This window comes from Martes martes (genome assembly GCF_963455335.1).
Source record: "Martes martes genome assembly, chromosome: 1".
Taxonomy (NCBI): Eukaryota; Metazoa; Chordata; class Mammalia; order Carnivora; family Mustelidae; genus Martes; species Martes martes.
The window spans coordinates 201,884,050-201,907,862 of record NC_137888.1 but is presented as its reverse complement, the minus strand read 5'-3'; the positions used below and the strand labels follow the sequence as shown (position 1 = coordinate 201,907,862).

Genomic DNA, 23,813 nt, shown 5'->3' with positions numbered 1-23,813 from the left:
CCCACAACGTGCACATCCTAAGAATGCCTGGAAGTAAATCAGGTACCCTGCTACCCATGCCTTCATCCCGGGAACACATTGTCAAAAGGAGCCTGTATGTGCAAGTATTCCCTGCGCGAGTCTCAGCACGATCTGAAGTTTTGCAGCAGTGGGAATGAGGGCCTTGAGGGCTGGCAAGGTCCCTTGAAGCCAATGCAGAGGACTGGAGCTGGAATTTGCGGAGCATGACAGAACAAACATTTACTGAACTTTTAAAAGATGTTGGAACGTCTTAGTAATTACACACATTAAGCCCATTTAATCTTTATGATAACCTTTGAAACTCGGTACCATTATTTATTTATGTTCTTTAAGTCAGGAAACAGGTACAGAGAAATAACTTGCCCAAGTTTACACGCTGATAATCTGGGACTTAAGCTGAAAACAGAGCTCTTATGTTCTCAGGGCCAGTTGTCGAAAAAAACCTAAAGCAGAGGGTGTTTGGGGTTCCTATGAAGAAACCAGTTTTCTGGCTGGTGATAATGTAAGGAAGGTTAAGCCAGCTCTGTGAAACCTTTGGGAAGGCCTCCAAAAGGCAGTGACGTGGAAGAGTTTTTAGAAAGATCAATGTGGCCAGGTTGCAGAATGAATAGTAAGAGCGACTTGTGGTCGGCCACGAGTCTCCAGTTCGGTTTCCTTTCTGGGAAGGAGCGCGGTGAGGTGGGTTTGTGGGATGTTTCTGCAGCAGCGTCTGCGGCGTCGGGCTGAACCCCCAGCTCTGGGCGGGAGAGGAAGCACCGAGATGAAGCCGCTCCCGCCTTCCTAGAGAGGAGACCGCAGTGTTCTGACCGCGGCGCGAGCTGCTGACGTCACGCCGGCGCGGCGGGGACTGGCTCCGAGCTGCCAGGGGTCTCCCCGACGCCCGAGTGCCGCTAGGTGTGGCGGAAGGCCTGCGGGAAGCGCTCTGTGTGTCGAGTAGCCGTGCTAGAGTGCGACGGTCTGATCTCGGAGCCCGGTCTGGTCTCGAAGCCCGGGCTGGTCTCGAAGCCCGGGCTGGCCCGCGGCTGCTCCTCTTCCCGGCGCGCGGGAATCTTTGGAGCGAGGGGTCGGAGCCACCTGGCCCTGAAGAGGGAAGGGAGAAGCTTGTTGGAGAGCCCTGTTCTGGGAGTCGGGAGACCTGGGTTCCGTTTGTATGTACTTAAGGGAGGAAGTGAACTTCTGATTGCTTCAGTTGTCAGATTTCCAGAAGCCAATGCTATTCCTTGCTTTGCCACTTGACAAAGTTGCGCGGGTTGAATGACTATATGTGAGAGTTATCAACTTCCTTTAAGCTCTTGTCTAATAGCAACAGAATAGGTAATGTATGAAGACGTAGACTCAGTACTGTAATAGCAGATACTATTTATTGACGGCATTTTCCTAAATATTTCCCATGTATTATTTATGCATCATCACACCCCTATGAAATAGTTATCTACTCCATATAACATTTGAAAAAGGGCCTCAGAAAGGTAACTTACCCAAGGTCACTTGGAAAATAAATCTAGAACAGGGATTCAAACCAGGGAGTTCTGGTCCCAGAGCCCATGCCATACTTCGAGTTTACCGGAGGACGACATGTAATCATCAAAACAATGGGAAGGATGGAACTGAAGGGTATTACGCTGAGCGAAATAAATCAATCAGAGAAAGACAATTATCATACAATCTCTCTGATATGAGGGATTTGAGAGGTAGGGCGGCGGGGGTTTGGGGGGTAAGGAAGGAAAAAATGAAACAAGATGGGATCGGGAGGGAGACAGACCTTAAGAGACAATCTCACAAAACAAACAGGGTTGCTGGGGGGTAGGGGTTTAGGGATAAGGTGGTTGGGTTATGGACATTGGGGAGGGTGAGTGCTGTGTAATGTGTAAGCCTGATGATTCACAGATCTGTATCCTGGGGCAAATAATACATTATATGTTAATTTAAAAAATGGGAAGTGCTATGGTAGAGCCACGTAAAATTCTTTGAGACTATAGAGGAGAAAGGGCCTTGGAAGTGAAGAATTATCCACCTATAAGATGTGTAGTGGTTCACATTTGAGCTGAATATTAAAGTTGAGTAGAAGTTTGAAAAGAAGTAGTTTGTTCAGTGAAAAACAGAGGGGTGCGTGGGGTGCTAGTGGATTGGGATGTCTTAGACTGGTTACCAACATTTTACTAGTGTTCAGAGGGAGTTCTTAAAAGTTTTCCTCCTAGGAGGGGTCCTTAACATCTTCCAAAAGATTCCCCCATCCTTTCTTGGAGATTCTGCTTCACATAGATGTGGTCTTATTTTCCTGAAATTCCTCTACCTCTGGTTGTGGTAAGATTACTGTAGGGGAGTTTCCTTGATGTTGACAGCCTATTCTCAGAAGAGCTAACCTCCTTGTTTGACACATAGTACCTGACCAGTTAGTATTTTTAAAATAAATGAATAACCATCCCCAATCAAAGATGGACTGAGGTTTTTGCTCTTTTCCCATGCTTTTTTTTTTTTTTTTAAGATTTTATTTATTTGACAGAGATCACAAGTAGGCAGAGAGGCAGGTGGGGCGGGGGTGGGAGAAGGAGACTCCCTGCTGAGCAGAGAGCCCGATGTGGGGCTCGATCCCAGGACCCTGGGATCATGACCTGAGCCGAAGGCAGAGGCTTTCACCCACTGAGCCACCCAGGCACCCCTCCCATGTGTTTTTAGAATTAAAGGATCACAGAATGTTGGTACTAGTTTTCCACTTTCATTTCACAGATACGAAAACAAATCACAGGCAAGACCAAGTGACTAGCTTTAGGTCATTGAACACATTCAGAGCCCAGACTCAAACCTAGACTTCTTGACTCAGGCCAATGTTTGTTCTAATGCCCTCTACCATAACCCCAGTTTTTGACTTTTGAAGTCAGTGGCTTTTCCAGTAGGTTTTTTTGGGGGGTGGGGCTTTGGCTCCAACTTTCTCTCTTGTGGAGGATATTTCACCCCAGGATAGTCCTTAGGAGCACCTGCCCCTTTTCTTTGTGCATTGTCAGGTCTCTTGGAAGACAACCCACTTACTGACTTTTGTCATTGGTCTTACTTTTTTTTTTTTTTCCAGATTTACTTGAGAGGAGTGCCTGTGGGGGGGCAAAGGGAGAGGGATTGAGAGTCTTAAGCAGATGCCATACTGAGCTTGGAGGCCAATGCAGGGCCTCACCACCCTGAAATCACAACCTGAGCTGAAACCAAGAGTCGACCATTCACCCAACTCTGCCACCTAGGCACCCCATGGGTGATAGACTTTTAAGAGAATAATGATATTCTTCATTCAGACTTAAAATAGTTATTTCATTAGGCACTGGCTATTCCTGAGTTCCTCTGAGTTCAGAATAGGAAGGAAGTAGGCTGACAATTTATGGGTGCTTTTTTCTCCTCCCTCCATGCCTCAGATTCCTGCCCTTCCTCAAAAGAAGGCCCCAGGAGACAAACTAGTGTCGCTTGTGTTCCTCACAGCTTATCTCTGGGTAAGTGAAATCTAACTAGAGAGCCCAGGATGGGTTGTTACGGGGGTGCTCATTCTAAAGTGGTGGCAGACCTGTAGTGGGATCCACCAGTGACCACTACACCTAAACCCTGCAGACTGAAAACACAGAACCACCAGAAACGGCCCCACCTTATTAAAATCAGAGTGAGTGTGGCCCATTGTGGAAGCAGGCAATGGAGTAATTGGTTATAGGGCAGATCAGAGAATGTACTAATTTTATATCACATGTACTTAAATTGTAGCAAGAACAGCTCCCCCTGTGCAGTTACCTGGTAGCTGCTCACTGAACTGCTAAGGGTAATGCCTTAACGGGGTAGCAGTCAGACGTGGGAAACCTGATAGTAAATTACTAGAAGACTTATAGCAAAGGTGATTTAAATGTTTCCTCAGAGAATATGAATGGGATCCTGGCTCTGTTTGGAATAAAAGCCTAAGTAATAGCAACTTACTGGAGATCAGAAGGCAACATGGAGCCTGCAGATCTGTTAAATTCAATAAGAACAGTACTTTATGAACTGGATTCTTAGGCTATGGGAATTCTATGAATAGATTGTGACTATTTATGGCCTGAAGAATTCAGTCTAGTTTAATATGTATGCATTATATATGTACATGTGTGTCTGTGAATGTGTATATGCACTGGGAGATGCCTAGAACAAAAGACTGTCAAAAAACTAACTGTATTGGGACGCCTGGGTAGCTCAGTTGGTTGGGCAGCTGCCTTCGGCTCGGGTCGTGATCCCAGCGTCCTGGGATCGAGTCCCACATCGGGCTCCTTGCTCGGCGGGGAGCCTGCTTCTCTCTCTGCCTCTGCCTACCACTCTGTCTGCCTGTGCTCGCTCGCTCGCTCTCTAACAAATAAATAAATTAAAAAAAAAAACCAAAACAAAAAACTAACTGTATTTTCATGAGGTGGTAGGATTTTAAGTAATTTCCTTTGTGGACTGTTTTTTAGAATGAATATGCATTCTTTGTATGGCAAAAAAAAAAAAAAAAAAAACCAACCAAACAAACAAACAAAAAAACCCACCCCCAAACCAATTTTGAGACACTAAAAATAAAGGAAATAAAAGCATGGTTAGAGTTTTGGTTTTATGTTTAGCTATTTAAACCAGCTGGCATTAACTTTTGTATATACTATATCTACACTGGAATTTTATACAGAAGATAAAGATAGATACGTTCTGGAAAAATATTCAATATATTTATCAATCAGTGCAGTACAGTACTGCCTAATCAGATTGGTCTCTGACTGTAAACAATTTGTGCAGAAATACCAATGTGTACCAACTAAGTCTTAGCCAGGGTAGATCTGTATGTACCAACAAGAAATTATCTCGGAGACACATTCTTTAGTAGGGGGGAAAAAAGCAAATAGCACAAAAGAACCTATAGAATAACTTTATTTATGTAGAGAGAATCAAATGGTGTGTGTATAAAAATATGTAGAAAAAAGACTGAAAAGGGGTACCTGGGTGGCTCTGCCTTTGGCTCAGGTCATGATCCCAGGGTCCTGGGATTGAGCCCCACATCGGGCTTTCTGCTCAGCGGTGAGCCTGCTTCCCCCTCTCTGCCTACTTGTGGTCTCTCTCTGTCAAATAAATAAATAAAATCTAAAAAAAAAAAAAAAGAAGAAGAAGAAGAAAGACTGAACGAATATACTCCAAACTTAATGATAACCTCTGGGAGGGAAATGGGCTTTGTTCTGTTAGGGTGGGATGGTGATAAAAAATGACTAATTTATCATATATCCTTCTGTAGTATCTAAATATTATAAAGTGAGGCTATACTTATGCATAACTTATATTAAAAAGCTAAAATTAAAAGGGGCCTCACAGAATCAGAATGTGTCAATGTCTCCAGCACCATCCAGGGAAGACGGTGGTGACATGCGATACCTGAGTATCTGTTCTCAGATTCTGTGTGCCCTTTCTTGGAGCATCAGGGTTTCAAAGTCTGATGCCATTAAGATCATCTAAGTATTTCTCTTTCTCGAGTTCTAAGGAGTATCCTGATGACAGTGATTTGGTTCCTAATAGATTTTTTTTGTAGTGGAGAGAGTGTGTCAATGTCGGACATTGAGCATATAAATTTTTCATCGTAGATCAGTAAAGTAACTGTTTTCTACATCATTTTGTGAATTTGATTAGTGTGTATCAGATTCTGAAGCAATTCATTATTGTCCAAGGTGAGGGCCAGATTCTGGGAATCTCTTCCCCAAGGACCAACCCAATCCTACTTTTCCTGTAAATAAAACAATGATATCTTACTTTCTTTCAGCAAGCAGGGCTCTAGTTTTCAAACCTAAAGATCTTCCAGTTGGACATAGTGGGAGAGCTACAGATGCTGTATGTTTTGGAGAGAGAGGTCCAAAGAGACATCTATCAAGGCGAGTGAATAGGAAGGACTGGTGTGATGGACCTGGTAGAAGTTACAGCCTGGATAGCCTTTAAAAAAATTATTTATTTTTAGAGAGAGGAGAGGGGAAAGGGGCAGAGGGAAAGAGAATCTGAAGCAGATTCCCCACTGAGTATGGAGCCCCATCCCAGGACCCCGAGCCAAACCCAAGAGTCAGACACTTAATCGACTGAGCCTCCCAAGCGCCCCACCTTTGAAATCTTAAAGAAACTCTAATTGTCACTAGACAATGATGTAAATCTATACTTTCTCAAACAGCATGAGCAAGATACTGCTTACAGGCAACCTAAGGAAACATAATTACTTTTCACCTATTCTTTGAATAGACTGTAGGTAGGTAGTACTTTTCCGTTAACACTAATTTACCCAAGATTAGTGTACTTATCCTTTTTTTAAACAAATTTTATTTATTTGACAGACAGAGATCACAACTAGGCAGAGAGGCAGGCAGAGAGAGAGGAGGAAGCAGGGTCCCTGCTGAGCAGAGCGCCTAATGCAGGGCTCAATCCCTGGACCCTGGGACCATGACCTGGGCCAAAGGCAGAGGCTTTAACCCACTGAACCACCCAGGTGCCCCAGTATACTTACCCCTTTCACATTCTACTATTTATCACTCTGGATGATCCTAAATTACCTGGATCCGTTTTTAGTACTTAAGTATTCCAGAATCAATCATAATAGGGAATTTTATAGATTTCCCAACATCTGTCACTACTTAAATCTCTTCTATTATGTAATTTTTTCTCCAGGTCAATGTGATCTATCTCAATTATTGAGAAGAGGATAAAGTAAAGATTCCACAATGCAGGTCCCCCGTTCTGCACAGAGGACATTTTCCTTCGTGATATTTTTTTCAAACAAGAAGATGAAGTCTGATGCAAGTGTTAAGTGACTTTTGGAAGACGTGCAGGGTCAGAAAACCTGGTTGTCCAGGGTTTGCGTTTGGAGAAGGTGAAAACACATCTTGAAGAAGGAAGAGGGGTATCCTGTAGGAATGCCCGAAGGGACAATACACGCACACATAAACACCCAGAGCTTCCCCAGGACAGTGTTACTGTAACCATAACTATCTTTGAGAAAGTTCCTTGTAAGTGTCATGAATTTGAGAGTTTCCCCTAAACCTGCACCTACTGGACAGACATTCTTTGTGTCACAAGCAGCATGAGTTCTAGCCAGATTTCACTGCAAATGAACCCTCAGAGACTTAACATGCAGAAAAAACCTTCAAAGTGTAGTGAATGTGGAAAATTCTTTACTCAGAGATCATCTCTTACCCAGCATCAGAGGATTCACACGGGAGAGAAGCCCTATGTGTGTAGTGAATGTGGAACTTGTTTCCGTAAACAGTCAAATCTTACTCAACATTTGAGGATTCACACAGGAGAGAAACCGTATAAATGTAATGAATGTGAGAAAGCCTTTCAAACGAAAGCAATCCTTGTCCAGCATCTGAGAATTCATACTGGAGAGAAACCCTATAAATGCACCGAATGTGGCAAAGCCTTTTGTCAGAGTCCATCCCTTATCAAACACCTGCGAATTCATACTGGAGAGAAACCCTATAAATGCACCGAATGTGACAAAGCCTTTAGTCAAAGCATTTGCCTTACCCGTCACCAGAGAAGTCACTCTGGAGATAAACCTTATAAATGTAATGAATGTGGGAAAGCCTTTAACCAGAGTGCATGCCTCATGCAGCATCAGAGAATTCATTCAGGAGAGAAGCCTTATGCATGCGTGGAATGCGGTAAAGCCTTCACTCAGAACTCCTCCCTTGCTGAACATGAGAGAACTCACACTGGAGAGAAACTTTACAAGTGTAGCGAGTGTGAAAAAACTTTCCGCAAACAAGCACACCTTAGTGAACATTACAGAATTCATACCGGAGAAAAACCTTATGAATGTGCTGAATGTGGGAAATCCTTCAGGCACAGCTCGGCACTTGTTCGACATCAGAGGCTTCATGCTGGAGAATAAAACCTGGCGTATAACCAGTGTGGAAAGAGTTGTGTGAAAATGCCATTCCTACCCGCCCCCAAATTCTTAGGAGTTTAAGACTCAGTCTTCAGCCGGGATGAACGTTCTGTATGTTGAACAAGATGCAAGGTGTCCTGAAAGTTAAGAAAATAGACTCAGAACTAGACAGTCTTGAGTTTGATGACTTCTCCGCCACTGAATGGGTGTAAGACTGGATTCTTACTTTGAGCCTGTTTTCCCCATCCTCCTCAGAAGAATAATGAGGATACTTACTAGGGTTGTCTTGAGAATAAAATGAGTTGTATGTAACAAATAACTACCATTCATTGGTTTTGAGTCATAGATGTTCCTAAGGTATATAAATCTGGCTACTGAAAACAAAGTACAGCATTAGTTTTTGGTTCTCAATGTGTTTTTTAAGAACTTTTTTTTTTAAAAGATTTTATTTATTTGACAGAAAGAGACAGAGTGAGAGAGGGAACACAAGCAGGGGGAGTGGGAGAAGGAGAAGCAGGCTTCCCGCAGAGCAAGGAGCCAAATGCGGGGTTCGATCCCAGGACTCTGGGATCAAGACCTGAGCCGAAGGCAGACACTTAACGACTGAGCCACCCAGGCGCCCCGGAACTTTTTTTTTTTTTAAGAACATTCTTGAAATTGGGCTATGATTTCATGCTTACTCTACAGAAAGTTATTTAAACTATGTTGATTTAAATAGAACACAATTTAAGACCAGTTTATCCTTGAGAAAATTAAGATTTAATCAGAGAAAAAAAATTATTGGGATTTGATTGGACACTGTGAGGTGTACTTCTGGGTACAACCTCCACTGTTAGATCTTAGTTCACTTCAAGCTCTAGAACTCTCTTTCCCATGAAAAGGGAAGCCTTCCTGACACTAACTAAATAAAAACTTGTGTTGCAGGACTTTTGTGTGTTTGCGGTGGGGGGAGAGGGAGTTGGTAAGGAGAAGTCATATGAGAATAAAGAGGGGTGGAAATAGAAGAGAACATAAGCATGTTGATTACTATGTGGCTGTACTTGTTTCAAATTTGTGAAACTAAATAAAGAAAATGTCAGTTAAAATAGAGTTGGGAGGCCAGAAGGAGGGAGCTTACACATATCATACATTGCAGCCCTTTGCAGAACCAAAAGAAAGAGCCACACCTTGCATTCCTAATAAGAAGCCTACTTTACTAACTCCCAGCAGGAAGAAGGAAGATTACCTCCTTGCCTGTCAATAGCCTAGCCAATGAGATGGTTACAGCTCAGCCAATGAAAAGCCATAATGTTTCAAACTCCCAGTGTCCTCCAAGGGACATTTTGTTTCTAACAACTCCTCCAATTCCCCCTTCCCTCTGTAAAAGAGCAGTCCCCCTCCTTTGTTTTTCTGACTTGCCTACAGTTTTGTTGTAGCCTGTATGTCCTGAATTGCAATCGTCCACTATTCTCAAATAAACCCATTATGCTGGTAAAATAATTGGCTTTTATTTTTGAGGTTGACAGATTCTAGGAACACAACACTAAAGGGGGCCTCTTAAGGGAATAGGAGGGCAGGAGACATTGAATTCTCAGGTGTCAGCAAGCAGTATTACTGACCACAGCTTTTGGTTTATTCTCATGTATCAAGTCCTGAGGTTGGCAGTCCCTGGCTGGTGCAGCAGGTCCTTGAAACATGCTATCAGGATCCAAGTGCCTTGAGTCTTTCCACTAAACCAGCCAGAGAAAGGGTCTGCCTTCCTTAGGCCAAAAAATGGCTCCAGTAGTCCTAGGTTTCATGTATGTGCTCCTGGATGTAGCAGGATGTAGACAGGAGGACAAAGGTTCATGCTTGCCAGATCTGCTTTCTTGTATCAAACAACTCATAGCTCTATAAAGCAGACTTCTACTTGTATCTCTCTTTTTTACAGTGTATTAACTACAGTCTCCATGTTATACATTAGATCCTCTCTTCTGTCAAGATCACTTGTGTTAGAAGCTCACTTGTACAAGATCTACTTTTATCTCTAAAATTGCCAGAACTGTGATATGGCTACCTTTAGCAGGAGCTGGGGAAGTATTCTTAACTAGGCATATTATCATCTTCCTCCAAAGTGTGCTTCTGCTAATGAAGATGCAAGAGGTGCTCTGTTCAATGACAAAATCCTCTGTAGCAATTAAGTTTCTGAATTTAACCAATCTGGAAAAAAGCTCAGAATATAAAGTCATGGGAGAAGCAGGACAGAAAACATACACAAAATAATCTCAATTTTGTTTAAAAAATATAATTTACATACATACATACCCCACATGTGGGAGTTCCAAAATATTAATAATAGTTAATATCTACAGAGTTAGCCTTGTGTCAAAGGGGTATTGATAGACAACATTTTTATCATACTCATTTTTTTCTGAATTTTCTATAATGAATTTGTGTCATCTTTAAATAGAAGTAAAAAAGTGTCACTTTAGAAAACACCTTATATACTCTTAAGGAAGACTAAGTCCAAAATATTTGCACTTACTCAGTTTCATCCTCATTGTCAAAAGAAAGGAGGCAACTGTTTTTGACTTGCTTTTGCGAGTTCTTTTTAACCGAGTCCTGCTTATTTATTTCATCTTCATTTGCCTTCTTCTTTTTTGAGCTTGCTGTTAGACCCGAATGTTTTTCATCCGAGGAACGCTTGACTGGTTTTCGATACATGATTCTTCCATCAACTACAGTCGGTTCTTCATCTGCAGCAAAAACAAAGTTAAGGAACTTTCTTCTCTCATTATTTTGTCTTTATTAGAGACTCCAATGGCAAGAAGATCTCAGATGGCATTTAAGGATGTCCTGAGTCAGTTCAGTCCGGTCTTTTCCACTGTTTCTATTTTCTAGCTATACCCACAAGACATGCAGTCCCTTAATAAAAATTCATTTCCTAAAGTAGTCCATCATATTGCCAGTCCCCAATGAATGACAATCAGGCTGTATTTTCATGTATTATGAAGTGATTGTTCGGAACTCCAGCATTTGTCCTTAAAGCAATGTAATAAGTATTTAGGAAAAATGAAAACTATACCGTGTAGCGTATCTCACCTCAGGCACTGATTAAATACACCTCTGTTGACTAATGTGTAAACCTAACCATCTATTTTTTTTTTTAAGAAAACAGGATATTTTAATTTAAATTTGCACTTAATCCTCATAACAACCCAGTAAGATAGGTACCATTATAGTCCCCATTCTACTGATGAGGTAGCTGAGGTTGGGAGGCAAAATAACTCATTGAGGATCACACGCCTGGTGTGAATTAAAGCCAAAGTTTGAACCTAGGACTCTCTCCTTTGAACATACCATACTATTACATATGACAATTTCATATTCCAGGCTCTCTACAATGTTAGAAAAACCAGATTACTTTCGGACATACCTGCTTTGGCAGCCTTTATTTCTGCTTTAATCTTCATGACTTCTTCAACTGACAGGTCTCCCTTTTTTAAAACCACCACTTGCGGCTGTTCATCTTCTTTGTCACTATGATCACCATCTTCCTCTGGGAGCTGAGGCTGGATTCTCTAGGAGAAAACACAAACACAATATGGAGGCTGCTGACCTTGAACCGAATACAACTGTTATCTCCATGAGACGCTGTGATAACTAAGTGACAAGGGTAACCTGAATCACTAAATATATTTGGCAAAGAATTTTCAAGTAACTCTTAAGGGCCTAACCTTGCCACACTCGGAAAGCGGTCTACCGGCCAGTTACCCTGCAGTGCCTGCCCAAGGGGATTAATTTCCTTCTCAGCAGGACCCCAGCACGCAGTTCCCAGTGGCAGGGGCCTTGGCTTCATGGACTGCCAGCATTCCCAGCCTCCTCAGGGCCTGCCGAACCACATCTTTCTCTCTGCTCTCATCAACTGTTTTCACTTCCATCTCTTCTCAAAGCCTGACCAAAAAAATAACCCCAAAGTAGAGAAGGTAAAAGGTCGTCTTTCCCCCACCTCTGATGATCTCTCCTCCTTTCCAAGGGCTTCAGTTTAGTGGGCATCCTATCAGCTGTTTTCTAAGTGTATAAAAAATGAGGAAGTAGAGAAAACATTCTCTATACAAACAGGATATTGTACATAGTACTGTGATTTGCTTTCTTTTCTTTATGAAATTTCCCAAACATAAAAAAAATACAGAGAATACCAATAGAAACCATGTATTCAGTATATATATGTAACAAGGGGTAACCTTTGGCCAGTTGATTCAGAATTTCGAAAAATGTCAGATACCATAAAAGCCCCCTCCAACTTTTTAACTCAAAAATGTATTTGTAGGGCACCTGGGTGGCTCAGTGGGTTAAAGCCTCTGCTTTCGGCTCGGGTCATGATCCCAGGGTCCTGGGATCGAGCCCCACATCGGTCTCTCTGCTCAGTGGGGAGCCTGCTTCCTCCTCTCTTTCTGCCTGCCTCTCTGCCTACTTGTGATCTCTGTCTGTCAAATAAATAAATAAAGTCTTTTAAAAATATATATATTTGTATAATGCCTAGGAATTATCTATTAACATGGAATTATCTATTTTAAAGATTTTTAAAAAAGACTTTATTTATCTGTCAGAGAGAGCGAGTGAGTGAGTGTAAAAGCAGGGGGAGCGGCAGGCAGAGGGAGAAGCAAGCTTCCTGTTGAGCAAGGAGCTCGACACAGGGCTTGATCCCAGGTCCTGGGATCCTGGCCTGAGCCAAAGGCAGATCTTAACTGACTGAGCCACCCAGGTGCCCCTGGAATGATCTATTTTAAAAATTATCTATTTTAAAAATCACTGCCCGGAAATCAGTGCCTCATCTTCTCGTTCACACTGTGCATAGCTCACAGGGAGCAAGCGCCACAGCAAATTATCCACATCTTTCTATCTTGTTCCACCAGGTGAGCTCCTTTGAGGTGCTATGTGCTTCATCTCTGTATCTAGAGGCACAGAGCCTAGCAAACAGCAGGGACTCAAGGAGTATTTGTTGATCTACTCATGAATGACTAATAGGATGAAAAATGATGAACCACCCAAAGCCCTGGCTGGGAAGTCACTCACAGGCACATTCATTCATTCTGTCCACATCCCACGTCTGCTCAACCACTTGACACAAGTGCATTCTCTTTAATGTTAGCTCATTGATTACTCACGAGTTTTGCCTATTTTTTTCCTGAAAGATTCCAATGGGTGACCACAAACTACCAGGTAATTAATAGGTGTTTTTCACTGATGGAATGGGAAAGTGAAATAAAATAATTCCTGTGGTGCCTGCCTGGCTCAGTTGGTAAAGCATGCGACTCTTGATCTTGGGGTTGTGAGTTCAAACCCCACAGTGGGTACAGAGATTACTTAAAAATAGAATCTTTATTTTCTTTTTTAAAGATTTTATTTATTTGACAGACAGTGATCACAAGTAGGCAGAGAGGCAGGCAGAGAGAGAGAGGGAAGCAGGCTCCCTGCTGAGCAAAAAGCCTGATGCGGGGACCGATCCCAAGACCCTGGGATCACGACCCAAGCCGAAGGCAGAGGCTTTAACCCACTGAGCCACTCAGGTGCTCCTCAAAATAGAATCTTTAAAAAAACAAAATTCTTGGGTCATTAGCTTGAGAAACACTAATTCTGCTCCTCTCTTTTTGATTCTATGACTGGCCGGAAAATAAGAGAAACGGTTAAAGAAACAGTGACTATTCAAAGCCACTCCTGAATTAACGCTCAAGAAGGCGAATAAGGTAATTTAATTCAATTATATAATCATGTCCCATGAAACTCTTCTTTTTGTTAGCACATCACTAGAACGATGCTTATACTGCCAACCTGATTAAGAGTACAGCTGGTTTCTCAAACACAGAAACAGGGGTTATCCCTCTATGGAAAAGTCTCTTGATTAAGTCACTCAGTCTAAATCACTGATATGAATTGGAAAGTGCCCCACCCCAAGTTCTCCTAAAATAGCATTCCAAGCCAGAATCTTCAAGGTGTTAACTATGTACACACAATCATCACAAAGACTTCAAGGGAACGATAAAAAGGTCTCATATTTTCTTCCTTGCTAAATCCATGTCTCTTTCCTCAAACCTCATCCTCTTTGTCATTCTCACTGTTGTTGGGCCTGAGGAATCAGTCACTCCCCAATCATGTTATCTCTAACCAAAAATGACTCCTTGTTGGCTACTGAATTGGCCATGTGGCCTCCCCTCCAACAATTCCTCAATCACCTCTACACACAGTCCAAGACTGACCATCATTTTTTTCTTTTTAAGATTTTAGTTTTAAGCAATCTCTAACACCCAATGTATGGCTCCAATCCACAACCCTGAGATCAAGAGTCACACGCTCCACTGACTGAGCCAGCCAGGTACCCCATTGACTCACTATCTTTACACCTTCATCCATCCTTCCTCCCATCTCTACCTGCTGTTCTACTCATTCTCAAAATTCAATCTTAGTATCCCTTCCTCCGTGAGGCCTTGCCTGAGAAGCACAGTCAATACAAATGGTCACCTACTACCTGGTGCCAGGCACTGTGCCAGGTGCTGGGAAAATACAGAAAGATTAAGACACTAACTTCAAGAGTTTGGTTTAGTGTTGGAGATACCTAGGAGAGCAAGTAGTTGCACTGCAAAATGATGAATACCCCAGATATGGGCAAAGTGAAGAGAAACACAGAGGAAAGGTAACTGTTTGGAGGGATTTTGAAGAGGTTCACAGAAGTGTAACCTGTGAAGGCAGAGAGGAGGCAGGAAGGAAGGTTTTAAAAGAGAATGCAGTATTTTGGAGATCGATCTCTTTGTCCTTTCAGAGCCCTGCACAAAGTCTGGATTGAGCACATACTCACTGGCTTGAGTAATTTCACACAAGTCAATCTTGTTTCCTTTACTAAGCTCTAAGTAACTTGGGGAGTGGGTATTAGTGAAAGTACTAGACACAGAGTGCTAAATAATTCTTTATTTAGCCACACAATCCCTAAGCCTAACAGTCTCTTCCCATTAAAAGAAGTAGGGCAGGTTTGGGTGTGAACCAGTCAGACCCTGGGAGGGCTCGAAGTTGATTCCCACCGATCCTCATCCCTAAACTGTCCAGGTGTTGCTCTTTCCTGAAGCTCCTATTCTACTTAGATCCAGGATATTCTTTTTTTTTTTTTAAGACTTTATTTATTTGACAGAGAGAGATCACAAGTAGGCAGAGAGAGAGAGAGAGAGAGAAAAGCAGGCTCCCTGCTGAGCAGAGAGCCCGATGCGGGACTCGACCCCAGGACCCTGAGATCATGACCCGAGCTGAAGGCAGTGGCTTAACCCACTGAGCCACCCAGGCGCCCCTAGATCCAGGATATTCTTTTTTTTTTTTAAAGATTTTATTTATTTATTAGACAGAGATCACAAGTAGGCGGAGAGGGAGGCAGAGAGAGAGAGAGGAGGAAGCAGGCTCTCCGTTGAGCAGAGAGCCCGATGCGGGGCTCGATCCCAGGACCCTGAGATCGTGACCTGAGCCGAAGGCAGGGGCTTTAACCCACTGAGCCACCCAGGCGCCCAGATCCAGGATATTCTTAAATATGCTTTTTTTTTGGGGGGGGAGGGAGCGGTAAACAACAAAGCATAAAACAGATCCAAGGCACTCTCCCAAAGATGCTCCGGACTCCAGGCTTAGGACATCAGATCATTTGACCGAGTGGCCTCTGTTCTTTACCTGGAAAACAGGACTAAGTTACCACTCACCCTGCTAACTATAGGTTTTGGGTTTAGCAAATAAGACGAGAGAGAAAAGTGATCCTTTAACCATCTACCAGGGACAAAGCGCTTTACCGGGGTGAAGTCATTTCCAAGAACACAACAGCACTACGATAAACGACAAACAGCTTCCTGGGCATACAAAACTATAGCTGTTTGAAGAAGACCAGTCTGGGGACTGAGGCCCATCCGGATTCTGGGCTGGGCGCAGGTTGAGAGGAGGGATCCCTCACTGCCCGGCCTCCAAGTCAAGACAGAAGCCGGAAGTGGAAGCGCAGCCCGCGTTTCTGAGATAACGCGACTGGCCTGGGCTCACCTTGGTTTCCACCGTAGGGCCCTCCCTGTAGCCGACCCGTTCCTTGAAGCGAGCCAGGAACGCCGGTTCGGCTGGCCGCACGTACGAAACCTGGTTCCGCTTGCTCATAGCTGCTCCGGGGAAAACAGGTTCCCGGAGCCGCCTGGTGATGGTACATTGGCGACGGCGCCTACTCGTGACGTCACGTGGTCCCCGCCCCCTGGCCAGAGGCCGGGCAACATGGCGGCCTCCTTGCTGGCGTCAACGTCCGACCCGAGCGCCAAATTCAAATTTGCGGCCATCTTGAGCTGGCGGACTCCCGGCGCGCCTCGCGGTTGGAGGTGAGGGTGTCCGGTGCGCTGGTCTTGGGATTCAGGGGTGAGGGCGCCATGGCGCCCGGCTGCAAAAGTAAGTAAGGACCCCCGGGCTTCATGACCCCATACCGTCCCCTAAATACAGCAGTGAAGGGCGGCCCTCCCCGCCCAGGGTTCCCGGCTGGGCGTGAAGGGCAGGAGCGGACTGAGCGGCGCGGGGCGTTTGGGATCTCTGTGTCCCTCAGAACGACAATGCTTCGCTGGAACACTTGTCTTCCCTTCCATCTGTGTTTTGGGCCCGTGCCACGAGCCAGACACAGTTGTAGACGCTTGGGCTGAGCGGTGAACCAGAGAGCCCTCCTGCAGGAGCTTGCGCCCGGGACCTGCAGATTTCTTCCTTCCCGTTCTCGGTTCTGCTCTTTCGTCGACGCCCTATTCCGGTGTCCCGACTGCGGCTGCCTGTACGTACCGCTGCCTGAGGGTCTCCGCTCCTCCTGGCTCTCACCACCTTCTGCGTATTTCCACACTACTGACTATCCTGAAGGGGAGAACTTACTCCTGTTCCAAGCACATCTTTCTCTTCTGGAGAGCCTGCTGTAGAATCTTTTTATAGATAAGCCCAGGGTTATCACAAATCCCTATTTTCTTCTCAAGGGGACCCGTCGATTTCTTCCTGTTATCTTGGAGAGGAGCACTGCCAGTTTTCGCTTTTGAAAACCCTTAATTTTCACTAAAATCTTAGTATTTTGCCGTTCTTGTTTACGTGCTCCGTCTCTTACGTTTCCTAATCCTTTAAGGAATTTGTTTTTTAAAGCCAATTTTGAGCTAATTCGGTGGGTCTCGGTGAATGGTACTATTTGGTAATGAGGAGAGGCCTATGTTAGAAGATTGGAGAAACTGCATTTTGGAGCTCTAAGGAGACTTTCAACAACGTTAATGCTTCAAGTTGTCAGTTGTAATTGTGTTCCGATGTCTTTGTTGTTTCATTAACTTTCTAGGTCATCACAGTATTCACTGCCTACTCACCGTGCTCTCTTTTTCCGTCTAAAATGTTTCTCTTCTGTCGTCATTTTCAGTATGCAGGGAATAGTAGCACACAAATTTTTACGTTTTTGGACTGAAATGTGCACTGGGGTTCCTGCACAACCACAGTATTTGTTCTGCAAATCTGGACTCAAACAAGAGGATTTGATACCTGTGATATAATTATAGCATCTGCTTACATAATGGAAAGTGATGTTTGTATGTCACTGTCTATTAAAGGACTCTGTCCGGCCTGTATACATCACTTTCTGGAAGTGATGAGAACAAGGGTATTGATAACTTCCCTGTGTGAAAATGATCATTTCCATGGGGGAACTCTTCTGTTCTTGCAGTCTGTAAGCAACGTTGAGGTTGATGACATCCCACCGTGCTGCGAATGTTGCTTGAATGTTCGTGCTGCGAGCATTCCCAGCAGTCCAGAGATCTGGAGCCTGCATTGGGGAACTCACCTGGTGCTGTTCACAACTTTTACTTTTGTGCCGGTGAAGGTTATTTCTTTTGATGCCGTTGGCACCATGGGTTGCTGACTGAAATCAGAGAAATGAGAATGTGAAGTACAATCCTAATGGAATTAAGTTTAAGGTTCTGTTTCTGAACTTAATCATATTTGGTCAAATGATCCATAGGTATTTATCTAGACTGCAGAGTAAAACATGTTTGTTTTTTTTTTTTTTTAACAGCAGGAAGACTTAAAAAAAAACAATGTTTTTGAGGATTAATACAACAAAGGACACAAATCTTTTTTTTTTTTAATTTTATTTATTTATTTGACAGAGATCACAAGTAGGCAGAGAGGCAGGCAGAGAGAGAGAGAGAGAGAGGAGAAAACAGGCTCCCCACGGAGCAGAGAGCCCGATGTGGGGCTCGATCCCAGGATCCTGGGATCATGACTGAGCCGAAGGGCAGAGACTTTAACCCACTGAGCCACCCAGGTGCCCCGAAAGGACACAAATCTTAAGACTACTATGTGATGAATTTTTTTTTTAAGATTTTGTTTATTTGTCAGAGAGAGAGAGAGAGCACAAGCAGGGGGAGGAGCAGCCAGAGGGAGAAGCATCCTCCCTGCTGAGCAAGGGGCTCCATCCCAGGACCCTGGGATCATGACCTGAGCAGAAGGCAGCCGCTTAACTGACTGAGCCACCCAGGTGTCCTATGCAATGCATTTTACATATGAATACACACTCTTGTCACTGCCACCAAAAACAAGAAATAGAATGATTTCTGTGGGGCACCTGGCTGGCTCAGTGGGTTAAAGCCTCTGCCTTCGGCTCAGGTCATGATCCCAGGATCCTGGGATCGAGCTCCGCCCCGCATCACATCGGGCTCTCTGCTCAGCAGGGAGCCTGCTTCCCTTCCTCTCTCTCTGCCTGCCTCTCTGCCTACCTGTGATTTCTGTCTGTCAAATAAAGAAATAAAATCTTAAAAAAAAAAAAAAAAAGAAAGAATGATTTCTGTGCCCCAGAAAGTTCCCTGGGATCCTTCCTACTGAGCCACCCAGGTGCCCCCCCTTTTTTTTAATTAATTAATTAATTAATTAATTTTTTTCCCTGGGATCCTTCCTAGTTAACAACTATACTGATTTCCATCACTGTTGACTAGTTTTGCCTATTCTTGAACTTCATGTAAATGGTACAGTATTTATCTTTTTGTTCTGGCTTTTTATTTAACCTTACATCTGAGCACTGTTTATATGTCATCTGTAGCAGGTAATTCTTTTATGTTGCTGTTTAGTGTTCCATCCTGGTAGTATGCCACAATTTCTTTATTCTTTTGATGTACATTTGGGTTTCTAGGTGGATTATTATGAATAAAGCTGTAAATATTCCTCAACATATTTTAAGGTAGATGCATCGAAGACCTCAGAGCTAGAAGAATTTTACAATGAAGGACCTTATTGTGTCAACCTTTGACAGCAGCCACATGAGGAATTTTTCCATTCTGTTTATCCTTTGCTTAAGATACAGCGTACTGAGGTGGTTAAAAGTATGAGCTCTGGGGGCTCCTGTGTGGCTCAGGGGGTTAAGCCTCTGCCTTTGGCTCAGGTCATGGTCTCAGGGTCGTGGGATCGAGCCCTGCATCAGGCTCTCTGCTCAGCAGGGAGCCTGCTTCTCCCCCTCTTTCTGCCTGCCTCTCTGCCTACTTGTGATTTCTCTCTCTCTCTCTCTATTTCTCTGTGTCAAATAAATAAATAAATAAATAAGTCTTTTAAAAAAAGAGCTCTGGATCCTGAATGCCTGGGTGCAAATGGCAGCATTTCTGGGTGACAGCATTGCCTCAGAACTCAATTAGGCTTAATGCTAGAACTATCTACCTCTGTGTAATTTTTGGTTTCATTTTACCTCACCATTGGCTTACTAACTTGGCTTTTTTCTTTTCTTTAGTAAACATTTCATTTTGGAGTAATTTTAGGTTTACAGAACAGTTGTAACATATGTTCATCTGGTATCTTCTTGACTCGACTAGACCACGAGGCACTGTATGGACTCCCCTCCCTCTACTTCAGACTGAAAACTCTAGGCAGTTGAGCTGTGGCAACTGAAGGGATCACTGCATTTGTTTCCCGCTCTCAGGGCCACTTTACTGTGCTGTCTGTTATCCAGGATCTGAAACTTACTGTCTGTTTTTTCCCGGTTTCCTAGTTACTTAAGACAGAGGAGTCAATCCAGTCTCTGTTACTCCATCATGGCCTTAAGCGGAAGTCTGGGTTTGTTTGTGGTTCATCTTTACACACCTACGGTGTGGCCTTTCAGCCTCCCTTTTGAAAGCATGAGAATTTATTAGGACCCTGAACCCCAAATTTTGTTCCTCTAATCTGTGAATCTATTCAAAACTGCTCAACATCTCAGCCTCTTAGCCACAGCTTGCAGAATCAGTATCTCCTTGAAGGAAAGAGCAGCCCCAGATGCTATGCTCACACCTCTGCACTTCTGTCCTCTCTCTTGGGTTTTGGCTCTGTATTTGCTGATCACCTTTGCTGGTCTCCAGTGCCCCCAGGTAGATGTTTCCTGTACTTTTTTTTTTTGCGTTTCTGCTTTCTTTTAGGCAGGAGGATTGGTCTGAAGTAAACTAGTCCTTTAGTTCTGGACTGCCCAAGTAAGGAAGGCCTTACTGTAATAAATTCAGTTTTATTCCAGGACAGAAAAAAATCTGTATCTGAGGAAGCATAAAAAGTAGAAACAAGTTTAAAATCAGTCTAATGGCATATAAAGGGCCAAAACTACAATTTAGGGTAGTGTCATTTTTCCCCCCCACTAGACTCCTGCCTAGCACCTCAAATCCTGATTTTATTACTAATGTTAACATGTATGGGTGGCTTGAACCTTTCAATTTTAAGTGGTTAAAAAAACATATAAAAATGTGTCTTCTGCTGTCATCTTGAGGATTCATGGTTTCATGGTTGTAGCTGACTGTTGTATTAGTCTGTTTGGGCTGCTCTAATAAAAATAATAAACTGGTGGCTTTTATTTTATTTTATTTTTTAAAAGATTTTATTTATTTATTTGGCAGAGAGATCACAAGTAGGGAGAGAGGCAGGCAGAGAGAGAGAGAGAGAGAGAGAGAAGCAGGCTCCCTGATGAGCAGAGAGCCCGATGCAGGGCTTGATCCCAAGACCCTGAGATCATGACCTAGGCGGAAGGCAGAGGCTTAACCCACTGAGCCACCCAGGGGCCCCTATTTTATTTTTTTTAAAAGATTTTATTCATTTATTTGACAGAGATCACAAGTAGGCAGAGAGGCAGGCAGAGAGAGAGAGAGAGAGAGAGGAGGAAGCAGGCTCCCTGCTGAGCAGAGAGCCCAATGCAGGGCTCAATCCCAGGACCCTGGGATCATGACCTGAGCCGAAGGCAGAGGCTTTAACCCACTGAGCCACCCAGGTGCCCCATAAACTGGTGGCTTTTAAACAGTGTACATTTATTTCTCACAATTTTGGAGTCTGGGAAGTCTGAGATCATGGTGTCTGCATATTTGGTGTCTTTTGAGGGCCCACTTCCTCACTGAGGCTCTCTTTTTGCTATAATCTCACATGGTGGAAGGGAAGAGCTACCGAGAGTGTCTTTTATAAGGATACCAGTGTCAATCATGAGGGCCCTGACTTAATTACTTAATTAATTAATTGAGATGGACAACCACTGTGGAGTTTTGAACAGAGGAGTGGCTTGCTATGATATGCACATATCCTTATTTATTTTAATAACTTTTCATTTTGCTATAATTTAAAGTTACAGAAAAATGGTGAGAGTAGTACGAAGAATCCATGCATAATACTGTTTACCCATATTAACCACTTTGTATTTTGCCACATCTGCTTTATCATTCTCTCTCCCTCCTCCCTCACCCTCCTCTCTCTATACATATTATTTTTTATTAGCAATTTGAGAGTAAAATGGATACCTTTACCACAAAATACTTCAGTGAGTAATTTTTGTGAATAGGAGTAATTCTGTTGGCTAATCACATTATAGTGATCAAAATCAAGAAATTTTACATTAAAAAAAAAGAAATTTTACATTGATATAATACTGTTATCTAATCCACAATCCATATTTTACTTTTATCCAAGGTCTCAATAATCTTCTCTCGTTGTTTCTCTCTAGAACCAGATCTGTCGTTGCATTCAGTTTTTTAACAGCTTGGTTGAGATGTAAGTCAGATACCATGTAATTCACCCACATAAAATGTAAAATGGTTTTTAGTATATTCACAGATATGTGCAACTATCAACATAGTCCATTAGAATATTTTCTTCACCTCAAAAGAAATGTTATACCTTCAGTCCTCTTCCTTCCTACCTCTCTATCCCCCACCAGCCCTAAGTAACAACTCCTTTCTCTTCATTATTCAAAGTGGCACAGTAAAGTCTCCGGCTGTTACTGTTCAATTGTCTATTTCTCCCCAATTTTCTGTCCATTTTTGCTTCATGTATTTTGGTGATCTGGTATTGGGTGAATATATGTTTACATCTGTATTGTCATCCTGAAGGATTGCCTTTGTATCATTATAGAATGTCCTTTATCTCCTTTATCTCTTTTTTTTTTTTAAGATTTTATTTATTTATTTGTCAGAGAGTGAGCACAGGCAGACAGAGTGGCAGGCAGAGGCAGAGGGAGAAGCAGGCTCCCCGCTGAGCAAGGAGCCCGATGTGGGACTCGATCCCAGCACTCTGGGATCATGACCCGAGCCGAAGGCAGCCGCTTAACCAACTGAGCCACCCAGGCGTCCCTCCTTTATCTCTTTATCAACATTTTTTTGTGGTTTTTGAAAATTTGTTTTGTCTAATACCAGTGTAGCTACTCCAGCTTTCTTGTGGTTGCCTTTTGAGTGAGATATCTTTTTTCATTGTTTACTGCCAGTGTATTTTTATCTTTGAATCTAAAGTGTGTTTTCTGGGGCACCTGGGTGTCTCAGTGGGTTAAGCCTCTGCCTTCTGCTTAGGTCATGATCACAGGGTCCTGGAATCGAGCCCCGCATCGGGTTCTCTGCTCAGCAGGGAGCCTGCTCCCACCCCCACCTGCCTCTATGCCTACTTGTGATCTCTGTCTGTCCAAATAAATAAATAAAATCTTTAAAAAAAAATAAAGTGTGTTTCCTGTAGGTAGTGTGTAGTTGGAGCATGTTTTCTCAAGTAGTTGGACTGTCTCTGCCTTTTAATTGGGTTGTGTAATCCATTCACATGTTGGATGTTCATGTGCCATTTTACTTTTTGTTTTCTATGTGTCTCACATCGTTTATGTTCCTCTGTTCGTCCTTTAGTGCTTTCTTTTTGGGACTTTTTTTTTTTTTATTATTAATGGTTGCTCTAGGGTTTAACTTGCTTGTCTTATCAAAATTAGCTTCAGATTTATACTAGCTTATTCCAGTGACATAAACATTACTCCTGTATAGTTGTATTCCTTCTCACCCCCTTTTTTGATATATTGTTAAACATATTACATTTAATAATGTTATAAACCCTGGGACACCTGGGTGGCTCAGTTGGTTGGGCGGCTGCCTTCGGCTCAGGTCATGATCCCGGTGTCCTGGGATCGAGTCCCACATCAGGCTTCTTGCTCGGCAGGGAGCCTGCTTCTCCCTCTGCCTCTGCTGCCACTCTGCCTGCCTGTGCTCTCTGTCTCTTTCTCTCTCTCTCTCTCTCTGACAAATAAATAAATAAAATCTTTAAAAAAAAAATGTTATAAACCCAACAGTATATTGCTATAATCATTATTTTGCCAACTTCAGTCACTTCCTCTGGCCAGTACAGCTTTGCTCCTACCCACCTTGTGTATATATTGCATTCCTATATATGTAGACCCAACAATACATTATGTACATTTTATTTTATTTGTTTTCTTTAAAGATTTTATTTTTTAAGTTATCTCTACAACCAGTTTGGGGCTCAGACTCACAGTCCTGAGATCATGAGTCAAATGCTGTATCGACTGAGCTAGCCAGGCATCCCCATTGTGTACATTTTAAAGCAACAATACATTATATACATTCTAAAACTTTAAAAAGCAATTAAGAGAAGAAAGGAGGAAAAATAGGCATTTCTACTGTCTTATGGGCAATTATAT

At 43.0% G+C, this 23,813-nt stretch overlaps 1 protein-coding gene across 2 annotated transcripts; it reads right to left on the bottom strand.

The window, feature by feature from the left end:
- Positions 1 to 280: 280 nt before the first annotated feature.
- KIAA1143 lies at positions 281 to 16,091 on the bottom strand. 2 transcript variants are annotated; one of them, XM_080818175.1, is made up of 4 exons: positions 15,923 to 16,087; positions 11,301 to 11,445; positions 10,410 to 10,620; positions 281 to 1,101 (listed from the first exon to the last, which is right to left on the bottom strand). In XM_080818175.1, the coding sequence occupies exons 1-4, from the start codon at positions 16,028 to 16,030 to the stop codon at positions 912 to 914; spliced, it is 654 nt and encodes a 217-aa protein (XP_080674301.1). In that variant the 5' UTR covers positions 16,031 to 16,087; the 3' UTR covers positions 281 to 911. The 2 variants fall into 2 exon arrangements, with proteins under 2 accessions (XP_080674301.1, XP_080674302.1); XM_080818176.1 differs by lacking the exon at positions 281 to 1,101 and adding an exon at positions 7,169 to 8,043 and having other exon boundaries at positions 15,923 to 16,091.
- Positions 16,092 to 23,813: the final 7,722 nt, after the last annotated feature.

Bases quoted from the DNA above. Each gene is read 5' to 3' on its own strand.
- KIAA1143 (XM_080818175.1), bottom strand. From the start codon at position 16,030: ATGAGCAAGCGGAACCAGGTTTCGTACGTGCGGCCAGCCGAACCGGCG. The intron at 10,621-11,300 runs GTATGTCCGAAA...TTTTTGCTGCAG, and splicing joins AATAAAGGCTGCCAAAGCAG to ATGAAGAACCGACTGTAGTT. The intron at 1,102-10,409 runs GTAAGTGCAAAT...TTCCCTCTTCAG, and splicing joins GACAATGAGGATGAAACTGA to GGCCAGGTGGCTCCGACCCC.